Genomic DNA, 20329 nt, shown 5'->3' with positions numbered 1-20329 from the left:
GGTTTCCAAAACAGGTTTCTCGGCTACGTTGCTTCTAGAGCTAGAACTGGGGCCAGAACTGGGGAAGGCGGCAGGCATTGTGAGGCGAGCGCCCGTTGCCACAGCAACCAGCATCTCCGATGCAAAAGGGACAGCTCGGCCTGAGCCAGAGACAGCCGGTTGGGAGGAAGAATTCACAATCTGATTGTGAGGCCGAACACGTGCCTCACAAATCCTCCCGAAGGCTGGAGAGCGGAGGCCTGTCTCCTTAACGTGGCCTCGGAGATCTCAGCTTTTTTTTTGCACACAGGTAAATATGGCGCAGGAGGACCGTTTCATCGGATGCTTCCCTGACTCGCTTTGGCCATGCAATGGGTTGTGGGAGCCCCAGTCTTTGTCTTACATAAACCGGGACATTGCATTAAATCATCATGGGGTTGACTGCTTTCGGGAATGGCCAATTTTGTCAGCGTAGCCATTGTCTTTTGTTAACTCAGTTTAGTGAGTTGTGTGACTGCAGCCAGAGGTGGTGGGGCTACAGGGTAATGCATCTGAGTTTTCCAGGGATAGTACAGTGTATGTTGGTGGGAAAGAAAGTTTGAGGGAACTTTGTCAATTAACCCTGTCTTATTGAAGCTTTCCCAATAGAAGACCAGATCCTGCAGCAACACTAACTATTCTTTTTTGCCTAGGTAGTCTTAAAATAAATGTCATATATTATGGAATATTATGTATTTACTCTGAATATTGACATACTGCCACATCTATATATCGCTAGCCAGTTTACAAATCAATTCATGAAAAAATATGGGTGCTGTAAAAAAACCCAGTAAAATTTAATCAGATAAGAAACAAAGGGTATCCTTCATTGGGATAATCATATCCAAAGACTTGTCTAAAAAGGTTGTTTCCATCATTTTCTGAAAGGGAACCAAAATGGGATCTACCCAGATCTTCGCTGGGGGGGGGGCAGGGGGGGAATGGGGAACATATTCTAAAGGGTTAAAGTGTGGAGCATAAGAGAAGTGTTGTTTCCAGGTTCTGCCTTCTTCCGTGGAAACTCAAGGCTTCTTCCATATGTTTTGCTTGTCCAGACAGTTTATAATAAACTCACGTGACTTTGATTTCTCTTTCCTTTTATTCTTATCCAAACCCTCTCAATAGAATTCCATGCTCACCTTTGTGAATTTAAGTGCGTATGTATGCTTCCTTTGTACACAACACAACTTCTTTTATGTTCTAGATTGTCAATGGTACCCTCTACTAGCTTTGGTGTTGCAGCTTCCTACTAATCTGATCAATGTTACTGTTCCAATACTGGAGGTTTTTAAGAAGAGAGTGGACAGCTATTTGTCTGAAATGGTATAGGGCTGTGATGGCGAACCTATGACATGCGTGTTACATGTGGCATGCACGACCCTCTCTGTGGGCATGCGAGCCACCACCCCAGTTCACCTCTCCTGCGCATGTGCCTGCGCCTCCCACCGGTCAGCTGGTCGTTGGGTCTCTGCCATGCATGCGCAGGGAATGGGGCCCATATAGGCGGCTGCATGCACATGCGCGAGGCAGGGCACATGCACAGGGGCCGCACACACATTGCATTTTGGGGGCTCAGGGGCACGCACGCACATTCATACGCACACATGCTTTGGCCACTCGGTCCAGAGAAGGTTAGCCATCACTGGTATAGGGTCTTCTGCTTGAGCAGGAAGTTGGACTAGAAGACCTCCAAGGTCCCTTCCAATGCTGTTATTCTGTTATTATTATTCTATTATATTGCATTTAGTTTTGGTCACCACGATGTAAAAAAGATGCTGAGACTCTAGAAAGAATGCAGAGAAGAGCAACCAAGATGATTAGGAGACTGGAGGCTAAAACATATGAAGAACGGTTGCAGGAACTGGGTATGTCTAGTTTAATGAAGAGAAGGACTAGGGGAGACATGATAGCAGTGTTCCAATATCTCAGGGGCTGCCACAAAGAAGAGGGAGACAAGCTATTCTCCAAAGCACCTGAGGACAGGACAAGAAGCAATGGGTGGAAACTCATCAAGGAGAGAAGCAACTTAGAACTCAGGAGAAATTTCCTGACAGTAAGAATAATTAATCAGTGGAACAACTTGCCTCCAGAAGTTGTGAATGCTCCAACAGTGAAAGTTTTTAAGATGTTGGATAACCATTTGTCTGAAGTGGTGTAGGGTTTCCTGCCTAAGAAAGGGGTTGGACTAGAAGACCTCCAAGGTCCCTTCCAACTCTTCTCTTCTCTTCTCTTCTCTTCTCTTCTCTTCTCTTCTCTTCTCTTCTCTTCTCTTATTTATCTCCAAGACCTCCCATGGAGACCCGGGTATCTTCTAACTTTTTATGGGAAGCTGGGTGGAATGGGCCAACTTGCTGTAGCCAAATCACCGCTGCCAACTTGCTATGATCAACTCGCCACAGCCAACTTTCCACGGGACAATACAACAATTCAATTTATTTATTTAAAATAATTAAACATTATTTTAATTGGTGTCATTCACATTTCATTTTGTCCCTCTTTTTTCATCCTTTCTTTAATGATTCTATTCTACCATTTCTTCAGTATTGGTGTCCCACACTGAGTTGTCTTGCCGCGAGTTGGCTGTGGCAATTTGAAATAGACCCAGGCTGAGATTGGCCAAATTTGGTCAGGGGGTAAAGAATGATCTCCTACAGCAAGAGCTTGGTGTCAATTACTGAGCTCAGTTGGGCCTATGAATAACTCCTGATTTTCTGACTCCTCAGGGCCGTATGCTTCAGTTGTATGCCTTTCCATGGGACTCACTCTTTTGCCCCTCCTAAGAAGCACCACCTCTTCTATTGAAGACATTCTCATGTTCTGCAATTCTGACATATTGCAGCATAGAAACTAAGCCCCTAAGCCTTTGACTTTCTCCAATAAGGACACAAGCTTTCAGTTCCAACAGGTGTAGTTGGAGTTCTTTTTGAGCAAGAGGACAAGGATTACATCCACCTTGCAAATCGCTGAGAAGCTTCTTTTGTTCTCCACACTGCTTGGAGTTTATTGGAGTCTCCCTCTGGCCAACTCTTAATTTGCTCTCCTTATTTGCTAGCTCATCGATCAAGCAGAAAAATAAATTACATGTCTATAGCAGGCTTATTGCTGAATGTACATATATTTCCATCCAACCAACCAAGTTACGAAGAATTTTGTAAATGTAGCAGAACTGTAGCTTTGAGCAAGAAGCAAAAATTATATCTGCAATAGTTTAAAAAAGAAGCCGCAGCAGCTGAGGAAGCAATAAATTCTTCAAAGTGTAAGTGATTATACCAGTTCTAGAAACTGAGGAGGGAGTGAAGAAACAGACAAGTGATGAAATGTTTAAGAACAATTGGACTGATAGCAATGAGCGTTTAGGAAAGAACAGCATATGAAATAGAGCAAATTATAGGAAGAATTTGAACAACCTAGGCTATTGGCTACCCTATGAAGATTAGAATTTGAATTCCTTTCCTGACTGTAACATATTAAAAACTGAACTTTTAATATCTGAAAAGTTCATATTCCCATCCACTCACTTTCTGGGCCCTCCAAATAAGTTTACCTAGCTCAGATTCCGATACCAAAAAAGTAACTTCTCTGAAATATCAATATTCCCACATTGTCAAAGCCACAATCACAAATCAAGGAAACATCTGCAAATATTAAAATAGAGATGGACTTGAGGATGAAGAGCCTTGGTGGCGCAGCAGACTAAGTGCTGTTAACTAGCACCAGCTGCCTGCAATTACTGCAAGTTCAAATCTCACCAGGCTCAAGGTTGACTCAGCCTTCCATCCTTTCGAGGTAGGTAAAATGAGGACCCGGTTTGTGGGGGCAATAAGCTGACTTTGTATAAAAAAGAACACCGCTCAGGGGGGCCCAAAAAGCCCTACTAAGCAGGTATATACAAAAGTATGAAGGCGATTGCTTAACGCATTGTAAGCCGCTCTGAGTCTCCGGAGAAGGGCGGCATATATATATATATTTGTTTTCTCAGGTTTTCGCGGGTGTTTGTATGTAGGTCTTTGGTTATTCGGGTCTTCTCCCATGTAAAATTGGAAGTGTCTTGGCGACGTTTCGACGAAGTCTCATTCGTCATCTTCAGGCTGGTATTCTCGGCTTCGTGCTTCCAGGAGCAATGTGAGATCGCAGCTGTCTCTTCCTTTTAACTGCTAGTGGGGGTGTGAGCTGATTGGGTGGGAACTTGGCTGTGTTCTGATTGGGTGGAGGTGTGTTCTGATTGGTTAGGGGCTTGGCTGTGCTCTGATTGGATGGGGGGTTGGTTGTGCTCTGATTGGCTGGGGGTGTGTTCTGTTTGGGTGGGGGCTTGGTTGTGCTCAGCTTAGTCTGAGTTGCAGGGGGATTTGAGCTGGTGAGCTGCGTTGTTGTTTGGCTTCGTGTTTGTGGCCGTGCGAGCTCTTCACGGTGGGTGTCAGTTAGCTTCATGTATGGATTGGAGGGGTTTAAAGTGGCTAATGATGCAGCTGCGGTCTGGCTTCTGGTCCTTGGTCGTGGCTCATTATCAGTGTGGGTTTGAGTCTGCTTTCTGCGTGGATGTGTGGTGGTGACATCCTGTGTGGCTCTCGTGAGTGTGGGTCTGGTGTCATTCTTTGTGTTAGGGACTCATTTGTCAATGAGGGCGGGTTTCCAAATGGCTGGTAGGCGGGAGGTATCGTCTCGTTTGTTCATGCTGTGTGGGCGTTTTTCTATCTCGATGGCTTCTCTGATTATTCTGTTGTTAAAGTGTTCAGTTTTGGCGATAGTTCTGGTCTTTTTAAAGTCGATATCATGTCCTGTGACTTTAAGGTGTTGGACCAGGGAAGAAGTTGGTTCCTCTTTTCTGACTAAGTTCTTGTGTTCTTCTATGCGTGCACTTATTCGTCTGTTGGTTTGTCCGATGTATGTGGTGGGGCAGGCGGTGCATGGGATTTCATATACTCCTTGATTTTCTAACTCAATTTTGTCTTTGGGGTTCCTTAGGATGGTGGATATTTTTCGGTTTGTGCAGAATGCTGTCTTGATGTTATGTTTGTGGAGGATTTTGCTTATTCTGTCTGTGGTGCCTTTTATGTATGGGAGGAGGGCTTTGCCGTTTTCTTGTTCTCTGTCTTGGGTTTTAGTGGGGGTTTCTTTTTGGATTAGGTTGGTGATCTGATTTCTTTGGAATCCATTGGATGTTAGTACGTTAGTGAGAGTGTGTAGTTCGGTTTTTAGGTGTTGTTCGTCAGCTAAGCGTTTTGTTCTGGAGATGAGTGTCTTGGCTACGGAGTTGATCTGTGCTGGGTGGTGGTGTGAGAGTGCGTGCAGATAGCGGTTCGTGTGTGTTTTCTTCTGGTAGATGGTGTGTCCTAGGGAGCCATTGGATTTTTTGTAGACTAAGACATCTAGGAAGGGAAGTTGGTTGTTTGCTTCTGTTTCCATGGTGAACTGTATTTTGGGGTGTAAGCTGTTGAGGTGTGTGAGGAAGTTGTCCAGTTTTTCTTTCCCATGTGGCCAGATTATGAAGGTGTCGTCTACGTATCTGAGCCAGAGTTTCGGTTTGTGATCTGATTTTTCTTGAGCTTGGGTTTCAAAGTGTTCCATGTAGAGGTTAGCAATGACAGGTGAGAGGGGTGATCCCATGGGTGCTCCTTGGGATATATTCCTTGGAATATATATTCCAATTTTGAGAATGAGTTTGGTTGTCTGCTTGCAGACATTTCATGACCTGACTAGGTAATATCATCAGTGCACTGAACACAGAGAGTACCAAGTGCTCACAGTTGAATCCTGAGCTACATATATTGTCTTCTATTGGGAGTTTTGTGTTGAGGGCCTGGCTTCGTGACTTATCCTAAGACACACTATATTTTATCAGGGGAAAAGGTCAGCGTGCCAAAGTTTGGTTTCCTTCTTTCCCATTTCAGATCATTATGCCGCTGATTGCAATTCCTTTCCATGACCTTGAATGCCTCATCTGCCCACTTCATGCACTTGGTGTGGAATCCTTTTCTGCTAAATTTGTAACATTTACTCCTCTTCCCTGACAGCCCCAGGACTTCAACTGCAGTCATGGGACCTCCTGCTCACCTGCTGATAGGTCAGGTAGGTGCTGAGAAGTGGCACAAGGACACACGTACAACAGTACACGAAGCCTCTACATTGACAAAGAGATGCGGCAAGGACGCTCTCGAACTGTGGCGTCCTGCCAAAGTCCCCGGCCAGGCTGAGGAAACACCATATGAGCGCAAGATGAAGGTTGACTCCTGGAAATTCAAGATAGATGTCTCGGATTCTGGAGAGGTGAAGAGAAAACCCCCGGAGGGACCAGGGGTGACTCTATGGAAATGCAAAATGAAGCCACCCCCTTGGGTTTGCAAGTTAACCTTGCCTTGCTCCCGGGACTATAGCAACACAAAGAACAATGAATACGTGGCTCAGTACTTCAGGGAGACACGCCTGGTAGTAAGTCGCCTGCGCCAGGCTCTTATTGAAATCAACGAGCAGTTCAAGGGAATAATGCGTATACGGCAGCAACTGGATGCCATGTTGGATAAAATCCGCCAGGGCCTCATGACCAACAAGCAGAGCAAAGCCATCCGAGAGCACCGGGCAGAAACAGAAAAGGTGAGATCTGCATTCTTATCAAATCCATCTCCTTCAGGGGTGGGTTCTAAAATTTTTTACTACTGGTTCTATGAGCGTGGCTTATTTTGTGGGTGTGGCTTGATGGTCATGTGACAATTCTTTAGGATTTAGCAGAGGTACTGGTCTACCAGGCTTTTAACTGCTTACAGAGCTGTACCAGTCTACCCATTTATTTTTGCAGGCACCGGTCTATTCATTTGTTTTCTTTTAACACTGATCAGCTGTAGGGCGGCCCTTTGAAGCCCTGTGGCAAGAGTTTAAACAGTGTTTTTCCCTCTAGCCGATCAGCTGGGACTCAGGAGGCAGCAATAGATTGGGGGTGGGTCCAAATAAAAGGTAAGAATAATGCGGGGGGGAGGGGGGGCAGAACCGGTTCGGTGACATCATATCGTCACCACTACCGGCTCGGCGGAACCGGGCGGAACTGGGAGGAACTCACCACTGATCTCCTTCCTTGATTTGTTGTTGTAGTTGTTCAGTCACTAAGCCGTAGCCAACTCTTTGTGAGCCCAGGTACCACAACACGCCAGGTCACCCTATCCTCCACTGTCTCCTGGAGCTTGTCCAAATTCATGTTCACTGCATTGATGACACTATCTAACCATCTCATCTTCTGCCATCCCCTTCTCCCTTTTGCCTTCAGTCTTTCCCAACATCTTTTCCAATGAGTCCTCTCTTCTGATTTGGTGGCCAAAGTACTTGAGCTTCAGCTGTTCTTCCAAAGAACAGTCAGGGTTGATTTCATTCAAAATTCACTGATTTGATCTCTTTGGAGTCCAAGGGACTCTCAAGACTTTTCTCCCAACACCTCAATTTGAAAGCATCAGTTCTTTGGCGCTCAGCCTTCCTTGTGGTCCTACTCTCACAGCCATACATTACATGCTAGTGAGTACCAGAGACTCACTCATGGTCATTCTTCTTAATATATTACAAATATCAGTTTCTTAAACGCTGATCTTTTTTAAGGTGATCAGTAGCAGTAATGATGTTCACCTATCACAGTAACATCATATAATATTGCTTGCTTGATTCCACCTTAGTTCAGAATCAATTCAGCTATTTTAAATTGTAAACTGGAGTTGTGGCCTAATGCATTGTATGAACCTAGCTCATTGGTTGGGCAAACCATGATTAAACTACTCATAGCTCAGAAAAATGAACTGGATCAATATCACCTAGGACAGGGGTCAGCAACCTGCAGCTCTGGAGCCACATGTGGCTCTTTCACCCCTCTGCTGCGGCTCCCTGTCACTCAAAATATGCATCACAACCGCTAATGTGTGACACCCGCTGGCATGCAATTTATTGAGCTTTTCAACCTCCGGTAGGCTAACCATGGATAAATCCAAGAAAAGAAAAGTTTCAGAAGAAAACAGAACATTTAATTCAACTACATATGCTAGTTTTGTGGCCACTCAAGAAATAGTTAGGCACAGGAAGGGTTTTGTGGCTCCCGTGTTTTCTTTTCTGGGGGAAACGGGTCCAAGTGGCTCTTTTGAGTGTTTAAGGTTGCAGACCCCTGACCTAGGAGAATAGTAAGCACTCAAGCACTCAGTATTAGTACAAGGAAATTATTTTGCTGGTTTTTTTTAAAAGAGTGTATGTGCAAAAATATTGTGTTCTTGGCATGGCACATCTAAATAATCATGAATAAACTTTTTTTCTGATGAACTGGCTAATGATTTCCTATCTGTTTCCAGTATCTGTTAATGGCAGTTATATTGAACACAGATGTTCTATTTAATCATCTGAGCTACTATGGTGACAAGAGTTAATTTCCATGGATTTCTTTAATTTTTATAACCTTCTGAATTTGTGAGCATCATCTTGAGATCCTGTAGCAATGTGAATGACTGAATGAAAATGTGCTTTCTTGAAACCATTTAATTGAATAAACTTTCTGTTATATGATGATAATCTTCTGTCTAAAGCTTTTATAAGACACTTTCCAGCTTTCTCCATTATCACAGATACCGACTTCCATAAATTAAACATAGTAGAAATACAATATATAGATGGAGATAGTGAAAAGAAAAATAATAAAGACCCCACCCCCTTTAAAATTGGAATAGTAATCAACAAGGTGCTCATTTCGTCTGATTTTATTTTAGGAATGTTTTTTTTTTCTACTATTCTATTTGTGTATCCTGACACACACAATTTAATTTACTATATCAACCATTCTTGTCCTGGAGGGTTATGCCCAATGGCTGCACGTTTTTTTGAATTTATTTATTTATTTATTTATTTATTTATTTATTTATTTATTTATTTATTTATTTATTTATTTATTGTTAAATTTGTATACCGCCCTTCTCCCTGAGGACTCAGGGCAGTGAACAGCCAAGTAAAAACATAAACTACAAACATTAAAATACAATTAAATATATATATATAAATTTGGCCCCATGATTAAAAACAATAACAAACAATTAAAAACATTTTAAAAAATGTTAGGCCAGCCCGGCTTGCTGGAAAAAGAAGGTTTTAAGGGCACGGCGGAAGGCACTGAGGTCTTGGATTTTCCTAATGTGCCAGATTCTGATGCACTCTCTGACAATCTTATTTATATTTACATCTAATTGTTTTTAGTGGTTATTTAAGACTATTTTAATTATTGATTTTATCGCAAATCACCTTTTGTGAAATGGGTGGCTATATAAACTTGACAAACAACCAAACAAGCAAATAAATATTTCCTTTCTGGCATGTAGATCTCTGACAAAGTAGATGCACTCATGAAATGGGAAAAGGAGGAATTTACGAAACTGAAAATCAAACTGCAGGACATGATGGCCTGGTCAGGAGATCATCTTAAGGTAAGGAATTAAACATTAATTTTGGATACCGGCTATTGACAGATGAAATAATCAAAGCAGGAAATATAGGGAGGCTTTAGATTTGTCCAAGATTTGTGTATTTCATGGGAAAGAGTTAACGAAATTACTTTTTCAAAATCTGCAATCCTCTGTACCTCAGAGATTGAAAACCAGATCTTGAGAGATGGAATTCTGAACAATTATTTTATATGGAACTGAGAATCATAACTGGCGGGACAACACAGTTAAGTTTATAGTTAGCAAACTTAGGGCTGTGTGGAACGGCAAAGCAAAGGGACTGGCTCCTTGTTTGGCTTTGAGCAGGCAGGGGTGCTGCTAAAACACAACTCAGGTTGGGTCAGCTATCTGTAAGGACTGAAGCTAAATGCAATTGATTCAGCCGTCCATCCTTCTGAGATCAGTAAAATGAGGACCCAGATTGTTGGGGGCAATAGGCTGACTCTGTAAGCCGCTTAGAGAGGGCTGTAAAGCACTGTGAAGCGCTATATAAATCTAAGTGCTAGGGCTAGGGCTATTGCTACAATGGCATTGGAAAAAGTGACGTATGGCTGTTTTTCACCCGTACGATTGTTGCAGCATCCCCATGTTCAATCATGATCCAAATTCAGATGCTTGGCAACTGACTCATATTTATGACCGCTGCAGTGTCCTGGGGTCAGGTTCCATTTGTGATTTTCTGACAAGCAAAGCCAATGGGAAAGCCAGATTCACAATCACTGTGTTACTAACTTAACAACTGCAGGGATTCACTTGAAACCTGTGGCAAGAAAGGTCATAAAATAACAACAACAACAACAACAATAATAACAACAACAACAACTTTATTGTTGTTGTTCGTGTATATACAATATACCCATACAACGAAATTCACTTAACACCCAAAGACCAGGTCCAACACACCAGATCCAACGATCCCCAAACACCCCCCCCCACCCACCACAAATTCCCCACCCCTAAACCACCCAAACATCCACACAACAGACCAAGTGATGCTGTCCAACAGCTCACCGATGGTGGCCCTTTAGTTCATTGTTGAGTGCAATTATAGCTCTGGGATAAAAACTATTCAGAAAACGTGCGGTCCGAGTTTTAATTGTTCTGTATCTTCTGCCAGAAGGCAGATTTTTGCCCCAAAAAAGAGGGGCAAAAATGGGGCAAAACTCACTTAACTATCTCACTTAGCAACAGAAACATTGGGCTCAGTTGCAGTTATAAGTCGAGAGCTACCTATAACTATTACTAACGCAATGGTACTGAGAATTGGATTAATATGATCATGCCATCTTCCTGATCAGTTTTAGAAATGGTGAATTTTTAAAATCCTCTGCTTGCCATTTATTAATGGCTGAGGAGCTTTGTTGGAAAAGTGAAACTGCCGCTGCAGAAGACAGTTTACTGAGGAGAGAAGCCAAATCATTGCTGGTGTCAGCTAAGTCAGAGACAGGGCTTCTTTTCTTAACTTTGGGGCTACAGCCAAGTGGAAGAGAACCGTGCTAGGCTTATATCTAAGCCTAGTTATAAGCCTAGCAGGCCGAATAAAAGTGGTTGTTTCATCTTTGGTTTCTTCATTATCAGCACCCAATTTCTTGCAGCAACTAGGTGCATGTAGGGAAACCCTCAATACCCTGTGTGGCGAACGTGGCCGTGTCCTCGACCTGGTGCCCCAGCCTCTGCGCATGGTTCTCTTAGAGGCTGGGCGTGATTCCTGGCTTGGCCTGGACCGGCCTTCATCCCCCTGGGTGGAGCGAAATGAAACCCCAATTCCAAACCCCGTGGGACCATTCACACCAGGTAATTACTGTAACTTTTTTTGGGGTGTGTGTACAGAAATAAATCCTTAGACAGCTCAGGGCTGCTACATAGTTTGATATTTGATAGTTTGACATGGCTTACTGGTTATCAAGTAATAATACAAAGGAAGAAACAGGTTAAATGCATTTCACATATTAGCAAAACTTTTTTCCCCTATCGTATCAGTGGCTTTTCAAGAAACGAACTGTACCAGTGAGAATTTGTTACCTGTTGAAGAAAAGGCTTCTACGGTACATTTGGATCAGGGGTGAAATCCGGCAGGTTCTGGAGAACCGGTAGCGGAAATTTTGAGTAGTTCGAAGAATCGGCAAATACCACCTCTGGCTGGTCCCAGAGTGGGGTGGGAATGGAGATTTTGCAATATCCTTTCCCTGCCATGCCCACCAAGCCACGCCCACCAAGCCACATCACGCCCACCAAGCCACACCCACAGAACCGGTAGTAAATAAATTTGGATTTCACCACTGATTTGGATATATAAATATATATTGCAGACAAATTCGTCTGCCTATCCCTTCATAAAGTGAGAAAAATTTATAGGCTCTTGGATTGCTTTTTTTCTAGAATTTCTCAGCAGTTCCACAGGCAACTAAGGTACACCTCTTGAGACCTTTATAAGAACTCATCAGAATCCTCAAATGGTGTGTAGTTGCTACAGCATCTCACACAAAGCAAAGAGGCTGTGGCAATCTGTACAGAGATTCAAAGGCAAAAACAATCAGCCGGTAGGAAAGGTTTGCTAAGATGACAGCCTGACAAAAAGAAATTCAACGCTTCAAGGAAATTAGCAAGATTAATGAGCTAATTAATAAAGAAGGGCTACAGGATTTATCTCAAGTCTCTAGATTCTGTACTCTAGCCCTCAATTTTTGGCATTAAAACCAATTAAGGAAAGTTGGGGTAAATCTTTTTTCCTCCAATCATGTTCTGCAGTTAAGGAGCTTGGTGCCTATCCAGACACTGAAAAGATGAATGTCCCTCGAAGTCAGCCCAGTATGCTCTCAGATTAAGTGCTTTCCTTCACAGATGAGGCAGCGGGCTAGAGCATTTGTTCTCATCACTGGATCATCTGATAAGGAGAAACCTCACAACTGCAGCCTCTCCTTTCCACTTTTAAACCCTTATTGTTATTTCCATCTCCTCAAATTCACAAAAAAGAAAGAAGTGAGAGGCAAAGATAAAACCAAAACGAAGAGATGATATTCTCTTCTCAAACCAAATTTCCAGATAGATGTACGGTATTATATTAGGGATGCACTCATTTTTAATTGGGTTAATCTAGCTGGGCCAAAAGTTGTTGGCATATTCAAGATTCTAGAATTCTTTCCTGAGAAAGAATTGCAGGTAGATTTAGGAACTTGCAAGTGGTAATGATGTTAATCCAGAGACACAGCCTTTTAGTCCAATTCTATGATTTAGAGGTAAACAGCACAAGCAACATAGGAGAAACTTCAATTAAACAAGAGTAGATTTTTTTTCACGAATGGCCTATCCTTGCCTATTACACTGACAAAAAAAGGAACAAAAGCTGACTTGAATCGTAAGCTACATTCAACAAGCAAAGCAGATTTGAAAAGAACTCTTTATTTCCTCTTCGTTTCATTATTGCTATTCTCCAGAGTGTGCAGGAGCTCTAGAAGATGCCCGGCATCTTACTACTCTCACCAAAGAAGTGATGCTTCAGTTACAAAAAACTATCAGAGAAGTACAGGACACCCGTAATACTGTGCACGACGCCATTGAGAACAGATTGCAAGGCAAGATGGAGGAGACTCTCGGCCATAAGGTAATGCCCTGATAGGTCTGCTTTAACATAGACAATCAATCAATCACTGATCTGCCCAAAAAGCAAGCAAATTCTGAGACAACAAATACAAACTTTAATAAAACTAAATGATTACAAAATGGAAGTGGTCTAATGTAAAGTCAGACTACACATACACTGCTTTTTGTCACATCCCCGTGATGGTGAACCTATGGCACGCGTGCCGGAAATGGCATGCAGAGCCATCTCTCCGGGCATGTCGGCCATCACCCACCGCCCCTTGCTCTTCCGGGTTCTGGCGCACATATGAACGCTGGACAGCTGATCTTTGCGCATGCGGGAGCACCGGAAACCGGAAAAGCAGCTCCCTGGCGCACATGCGCGCAACTGGAAGCTGAGCTTCTGGTTTCCAGCGCGTGCATGCACGCTGGCCAGCTGGTCTTCACGTGCCAGAAACTGGAAGCTCAGCTTCCCGGCGTGTGCATGGGCACCGAGGAGCTGCTCTTCCGGTTTCCGGCACTACCGCAGGTGTGCACCGGGGAGCTGCTCTTCCAGTTTCTGGTGCTTCTGAAGAGGTTGTAAAAAAAATGCTTTTAAAAGGCTCTGACGATCCCAGCTGAGTTGCCTGATTGTCAGAGGCTTTTTTTCCTTTTAAAAGCAAAAAAAAAAAAAAATGATTTTAAAAGAAAACAAAAGCCTCTGACAATCAACTCAGCTGGGATCATCAGAGCCTTTTAAAAGCATTTTAATGTTGTTGTTTTTAATTTTTATTGAAAGTTATTAAAAATTACAGAAAAAAAATATAGCAATATGGATAGAATTGCAGAGAGTAATATAATACATATAGAGTTTTATATACTCTGGTTTCTCTTCAGATCGTATAAATCTTTCACCTTTTACATTTTAATGTTTTTAATATTCTGAAAAAATACTTTTTAAAATAAAAAAAAAAGTTGGCCACGCCCACCCAGTCACATTACACCCCCCCCCACCAAGCCACGCCCACAGAATCAGTAGTAACAAATTTTACATTTCACCATTGGAAATTTAGCATGTTTGATCAACCTGATTCAATTATTCTTTTACTCTCTCTCCCTTCCAGGAAAAATTAGATATAACCCTGGGAGGAACACGCAGTACTCTACACCGCTGCCAACGTTTCCAGCATGAGATGCGTATCACTCGTGGATTGACACTGGTGAGATATGAAGGGCTGGGAGCCCCCAGTGCTGTAATTCTCTCTCTTAGCCCACTCCAACTCTGATTATTTATTTAAAACATTTATACAGCTGCCCATCTTTCGACCAGCTCTGGGTAACTCCCAATCAAAAATTAAAACTATGAAACATAATATTTATTTAAAATATTTATCTGGCTGGATTAGCTGGAGTTTGACTGGAAAAGAGTTGCCTTTCTATCCATTAGAATCCACCTTTGCTTTGAATTTATATATACAGGGCCCTGAGAGTATGAAGTACCTGGAGACACGGGAAAAGCTGACAAGGCCAATGGTGCAGACGTATCAGAGACATGTGGGGACACAATTGCCTGAAGCTACAATCGTCAAGAAGGTAAGGGTATATTACAGTCTTTGTGTAGGATGTATAATGCAGTCTTCCAGACCATGAATTTTGGCCCGGGCAGAAAATAGAGGAAGTTTCTTAAAACAGCAATAAAGCCATTTTTAGCAGGTGTGCTTAATTGTTCTACTTTGGTCAGTGGGACTTGCAGTGTTTATGCTGTAAAATGCTAAACTGAATTATCTGCGGGATACTTGGTGCTCTCTTATAAATATAAGTATAATTTTATTTCTATACCGCCCTTCTCCCGAAGGACTCAGGGTGGTGTACAGCCTATTTAAAAACACAAGACAAACATCAATTAAAAATTTAAAATTATTAAATAAATTCGGCTGAATTTAAAACCCCAAAAATTTAAAATACCCCAATTTAAAATTGTTATATTGATAGCCCGGCCTGGCGGAACAACAGGGTCTTCAGTGCACAGCGAAACAGCCAGAGGTCGGAGATCTTACGAATTTCCGGGGGCAGTTCATTCCACAGGGCTGGGGCTCCCACAGAGAAGGCCCTTCCCCTGGGTGTCGCCAGCCGACATAACTTGGCTGATGGCACCCTGAGGAGACCCTCTTCTTGGTGGTTTTCTTGCAGACATTTCGTTATCCAACTAGGTAACATCATCAGTGCTAGAAGGGAGTGTGGTTTGCTCTCTGCTTATATATAAGTGGCTTGCCCCGTCACTGTTGGAAGTTTTTTTTATAGTTCCTTGATTAAAACACCTCAACAGCAGTCAACACCCAGATAATCAGAGTTTAACACCAGGATTAACACCAAACCAACAGTCAAGAAGCAAACAAGATCCCAAATGAGGAACTGCCAAACAATCAAAGAGTAAACAACAGCCTAATCAAGGAATTACCAAGAACACTCCCACCAAGACTGACAGGGCAAACCGCTTGCATATAAACAGAAAGCAAACCCCACTCCCTCTGATGATATTACCTAGATAGGTAATGAAATGTCTGCAAGAAAACAACCAAGCTCAGAGAGCACCAAGGACCCCTCACAACTCAACCCTGAGCTACAAATATTCTCTTCTGTTGAATTAATTGTACACCTCATTGTGATGCAAGTTAACTCTGTGGATACAAAACTGATTTGCAAATACGTCTTCTCGGGCTTGCAAACCCTTGCTTACTTTTTCCTCTCTCCTGTTGCTTTTTTTTAATCCAGTCCACTGCACAGTTAAATCGCAGCATGGAAGATACGGCCATGGATATCCAACATCTAAAAGCCACTCAGAAGTACTTGCACGAATGCATTCACAACAAGCAAACAGGCTATGATGTTGATGGTAGTATCAAACGGCTGCGGCAGCGCCGTATGCATCCACGCACCAACATGAATGAGATTTTTCAACTGGTCTATACCTAGGAAGTCTGGCAATTAATGAGCCCTAAAATAAAACCTGGATATTTATAGTCGTCAACTTCTTTCTAGTTAAGGAGGGAAAAATATTTGATGGGCAGTGATAATAGAATGGAATACTAAATTCAAAATGGTCTAACTTGTTCCTAAGATAGAAGGGAATATATGGCTGCTTAATGTAGAACATGGTGTAGAAGTTAAGGTAGTATAGGTTAAGGTAGTGGGGAGACTCAGGTTCAAATCCACTAATAGCTACGGAAGCTCACTGGGTGCCTTTGGGCTATTCAGTCTCTCTGAGTTTTACCTATCTCACAGGCAGTGGTGGGATTCAGCCAGTTCGCACCACTTCGGGAGAACCGGTTGTTAACTTTCTCAGCAGTTTGGTGAACTGGTTCTTGGAAGAAATCATTAGGGCAGAGAACCGGTTGTTAAATTATTTGAATCCCACCACTGCTCACAGGTCAATTGTGAGAGAATATGGAGGAGGAAGCACTGGGTATGCTGTCTAGCTCCTGCAACAAAGGCAGGAGATAATTCAGTCAAACGAAGGTCACTGTTACTGTTTTCTCCTATTGTAAACAATGGTGGGTTTCAAATTTTTTTACTACTGGTTCTGTGGGCGTGGCTTGGTGGGTGTGGCAGGGGAAGGATACTGTAAAATCCCCATTTCCTCCCAATCAGTTGGGTCTTGGGAGGCAGAGAATAGATTGGGGCGGGGACAGTCAGAATTTTTACTACCAGTTCTCCGAACTACTCAAAGTTTCTGCTACCGGTTCTCCAGAACTGGTCAGAACCTGCTGAAACCCACCTCTAAACCTAATTACTAAATCCAAATTTATGTATAGTAGCAAAACTTTTGTGCTAAATACTGAGCGTACAATACACAGAATCAGAGAACTGGAAGGGATCATTCAAAGTCAATGTATTGTGTTTGAGGTTCTTAATACTTTTTTTTTTAAATTTGATTTATATGCTGCCCTTCTCCGAAGACTCAGGGCGGCTTACAATGTGCTCAGCAATAGCCTTCATCCTTTTGTATATTTATACAAAGTCAGCTTATTGCCCCCACAACTGGGTCCTCATTTCACCTACCTTAGAAAGGATGGAAGGCTGAGTCAACCTTGAGCCTTGGCGAGATTCGAACCCTGCAGTAATTGCAGGCAGCTGGTCTTAATAAGCTTAATAACAGGGTGCCTTAAACCCCTGTACCACCAAGGCTCTTTCCTGCAGGAGACCAATTTCTTCTCTCCTAATTTAGGAATTAATTTTGATTTTCTGGAAAAAAAAAAAACAGAGATCGAAGTCCACTAGTGAGGTATCTTCTTTTTAATAGGCGCATTCTTGTATTTGTTATACCATACTTAAGACATATAAAGTGTTAACTCTCCCTGGATACTGTAACCTCTGATTTCAGAATCTTTTCTTCATTGAATGGAGGTTCTTTGACCTGATATACTGCAGCCCCACCATATGTAAGAATGAGAAATCAAACCGACCTGTTAATTTTTATTTATATCTTACTTTTATTATTTTTTTTTATAAACAACTCAAAGTGGCGAACATACTTTATATTCCTTCTTCCTCCTATTTTTCCGATAACAAAAGCAACCTTGTGAAGTGAGCTGGGCTGAGACGGAGCTGGCCCAAAGTCACCCAGTTGGCTTTCATGCCTAAACTGGGACTAGAACTCATGATGTCTTAGTTTCTAGCCTGGTGCCTTAACCACTATATGAAACAGTCTTGAGGACATTTTTAAGCACCATAAAATTACTAAACCTATTGTTTTAGTATTTTTGTGATATGATCTGTATTTTCTATTCAAGCCAAGTATCCACATAACTAGCACAATAGGTTTTTCAGCAGAACCTCTCTCGACCAGCTGCCCTGGACCTGTTTTTAATATATACATAGTACCAGAGAGATCCCTTTATACTCACTGCCAGGAGGCAGGCACTTACACAGCTAGTTTGGGTCCTCATTGGGAATTCACAGTAGTAGATAATGTTATTCTGTGGGATTCAAACTTCCCACCAGAAGTTGAACTCATAAAGTTTTATACTTCAAATGCAATGCATTAGCTTTTAGGAGCTATCTAGATTCTGGTCTTGGTGATTGCAGGGAATAATATATCGAAGCTATCTTCCCTTAAACCTTCAGAGCAGCGAAATACTGATGTGAAACTATGTCATGTCTCTGTATATGGGGATTTTTTTTACATAATTCCAAAAGCTACAATTGTTTCTGTAATGTCTCTGCATATTGCAATAGTTTAAGTTACTGAAATAAATTATATGGTGGTGATTTGGTGTTGCCAGGGTTCATTGGGAGAACTGTGTGGACTCTGGGGACAATCTGTACTCAAATTTAAGCCTTTAAAGCTTAACTTTGATTAAGATGTTGAGACATATCAAATAGTTCTTCAGCATTAATTTTTGTGAAGAAGGTACTAAAGCAGATGTTATTCGTACAAGCGCCACTTGAAGGGAGATTTTCTCACAAAAGTGTTAAAGGAGCAGAATCATTCAGGTCTTTCCTCTAGAGAAGTCCTCCAACTCTTCTCACTGTCACTCATGACCTTTGTGGCCTCTCCTCTGGATTACTGCAATGCACTCTACATGGGGCTGCCCTTGAAGAGCATATGGAATGCTGCTGCACGTATAGTAAATGGTGTTGATTACTTGACACTATTCTGTGTGTTGTAGTGGTTGCCTGTGCTTCCGGGTACAATTCAATGTGCTGGTTGCCATCTTTAAAGTTTATGGCTATGGACCAGATTATCTGGGGGACTGTCTTTTCCCAGTTGTTCCTACCAACCAATTTAATCTGGCAGGATGGGCTGCCTGGGTCCTGTTACTCAGGAAATGGCAGGGCCCAGGAAATGTGCTTTTTGTAATGTGCAAGTAACACTTGCCTTATGGAACATCCTCCCTCCGGGGATTAGGATACCCTTGAGTTGCTGGCCTTTCATAAGATCCTAAAAAGGCTTGGTTATGTATCCAGGCATGAGACCCCAAAGTGTCCCATCTCCTGGCTGTGACAACACTCATGGATTATAGCAGTTTCTTTATCTGCTGTACGTGGTTTAAATTTCGCAGTCATGGTAATTTATTTGATTGTTCATTGCCCAGAATCACTTGCTAATGAGATAGGTGGGCCTACAGTTTGAATGAATTAATGAATAAATAAAGTGGAAAGTAAAGGCAGCTTACCTTCACTTAAATAAACAGATTATGCTCCACGTAGTTTGAGTAAACAAAGCGAGGGAAGCTGATCTAAATGCACCTGCACAAAAGAGATTTTCATATGCAAGATATCTCTTGCCAACATTTATAAAGAAAAAAAGAGGACATTAGGGTCCCCAGATCCGGGTTCAAAAATCTGGCAGAGATGCAACCCACCGTTAGTAGTCTTTGTTTCTCTTGATTCCACCTACTGGGCATCTGGAGTTTTGCAACCCAAATCAGGTAGCCGAATGTCTATGGAGATTCTGAAGTTATCTAGGTCATAGTTGCCCCAAAGGTACTTTTTTTTCCCAAGAGGCAACTGAGCTGAATCTGGCACCTTTTTCAGAGCTGATGAAGCTTCTTGGATGAGAAGCGAAATGTCTTCAAAAGAAGAAAGCAAGAAAGTCCAGTTGCCTCCTAAAAAAGCACCTTCGGGACAACCTAACAAGCAGTTCAATTACAGAGAAATAAAACTGATAACGAGGAAAGGCTGAAGGCGAAAAGCAAACCGCCTCAATCATCATCATCATCATCATCATCATCATCATCCCATTGTCATCAGGGCACTTGGTACCATGTCCAAGAATTTCACAAAACATTTAAAGAAATTACAGCTTCCTGCAATAACACCAGTGGAACTGTAAAAAACTGCGCTACTTGGAACTTCGTACATCTTAAGAAGGTACTTGGTTGATACCTAGGATGCTGGCAGCAACCCGTATCAACCATTAGCACCAGTCAATGGTATTTGTGACACATTTTTAAATGTCCAGTTGAGTTTCATTTTTAATGAATAAATAATAATAATAATAATAATAATAATAATAATAATAATAATAATAATAATAATAATAATAATAGTAGTAGTAGTAGTAGTAATACTAGTGATTTGTGATATGAAATCCAGCATGGTTAGCTCGTTTGCTGTGTACAATGTCATTTTTGTGTATATAATAATAATAATAATGATGATGATGATGATGTTATCATTATCATGATAAAGTTATCAAGGCCACTTTCGTCCGCAAACCCCTCACTACCTCTGTCACGACTCGGAAGGAGCAACTCCGCATGCGCTAAAAAACGTCTAAACCATGCGACGATTTCTTCGGACCC

At 42.1% G+C, this 20329-nt stretch overlaps 1 protein-coding gene across 1 annotated transcript; it reads left to right on the top strand.

Annotated features, from left to right (window-relative positions):
* The first annotated feature begins 42 nt into the window (after nt 1-42).
* TEKTL1 (tektin like 1) lies at nt 43-16040 on the top strand. The gene is made up of 8 exons (XM_060684246.2): nt 43-289; nt 6030-6606; nt 9342-9446; nt 11060-11258; nt 12899-13065; nt 14147-14242; nt 14502-14615; nt 15795-16040. The coding sequence occupies exons 2-8, from the start codon at nt 6052-6054 to the stop codon at nt 15993-15995; spliced, it is 1437 nt and encodes a 478-aa protein (XP_060540229.1). The 5' UTR covers nt 43-289; nt 6030-6051; the 3' UTR covers nt 15996-16040.
* The last annotated feature ends 4289 nt before the right edge of the window (nt 16041-20329 follow it).

The sequence above is a fragment of the Pantherophis guttatus genome, chromosome 2, assembly GCF_059756535.1.
Source record: "Pantherophis guttatus breed Tessera chromosome 2, ASM5975653v1, whole genome shotgun sequence".
NCBI lineage: Eukaryota > Metazoa > Chordata > Lepidosauria > Squamata > Colubridae > Pantherophis > Pantherophis guttatus.
Note: the sequence above shows the minus strand (reverse complement) of the source record. Positions and strands in the feature narration are given on the sequence as shown.

Bases quoted from the DNA above. Each gene is read 5' to 3' on its own strand.
- TEKTL1 (XM_060684246.2), top strand. From the start codon at position 6,052: ATGGGACCTCCTGCTCACCTGCTGATAGGTCAGGTAGGTGCTGAGAAG. The intron at 6,607-9,341 runs GTGAGATCTGCA...TCTGGCATGTAG, and splicing joins ACCGGGCAGAAACAGAAAAG to ATCTCTGACAAAGTAGATGC. The intron at 13,066-14,146 runs GTAATGCCCTGA...TCTCCCTTCCAG, and splicing joins AGGAGACTCTCGGCCATAAG to GAAAAATTAGATATAACCCT.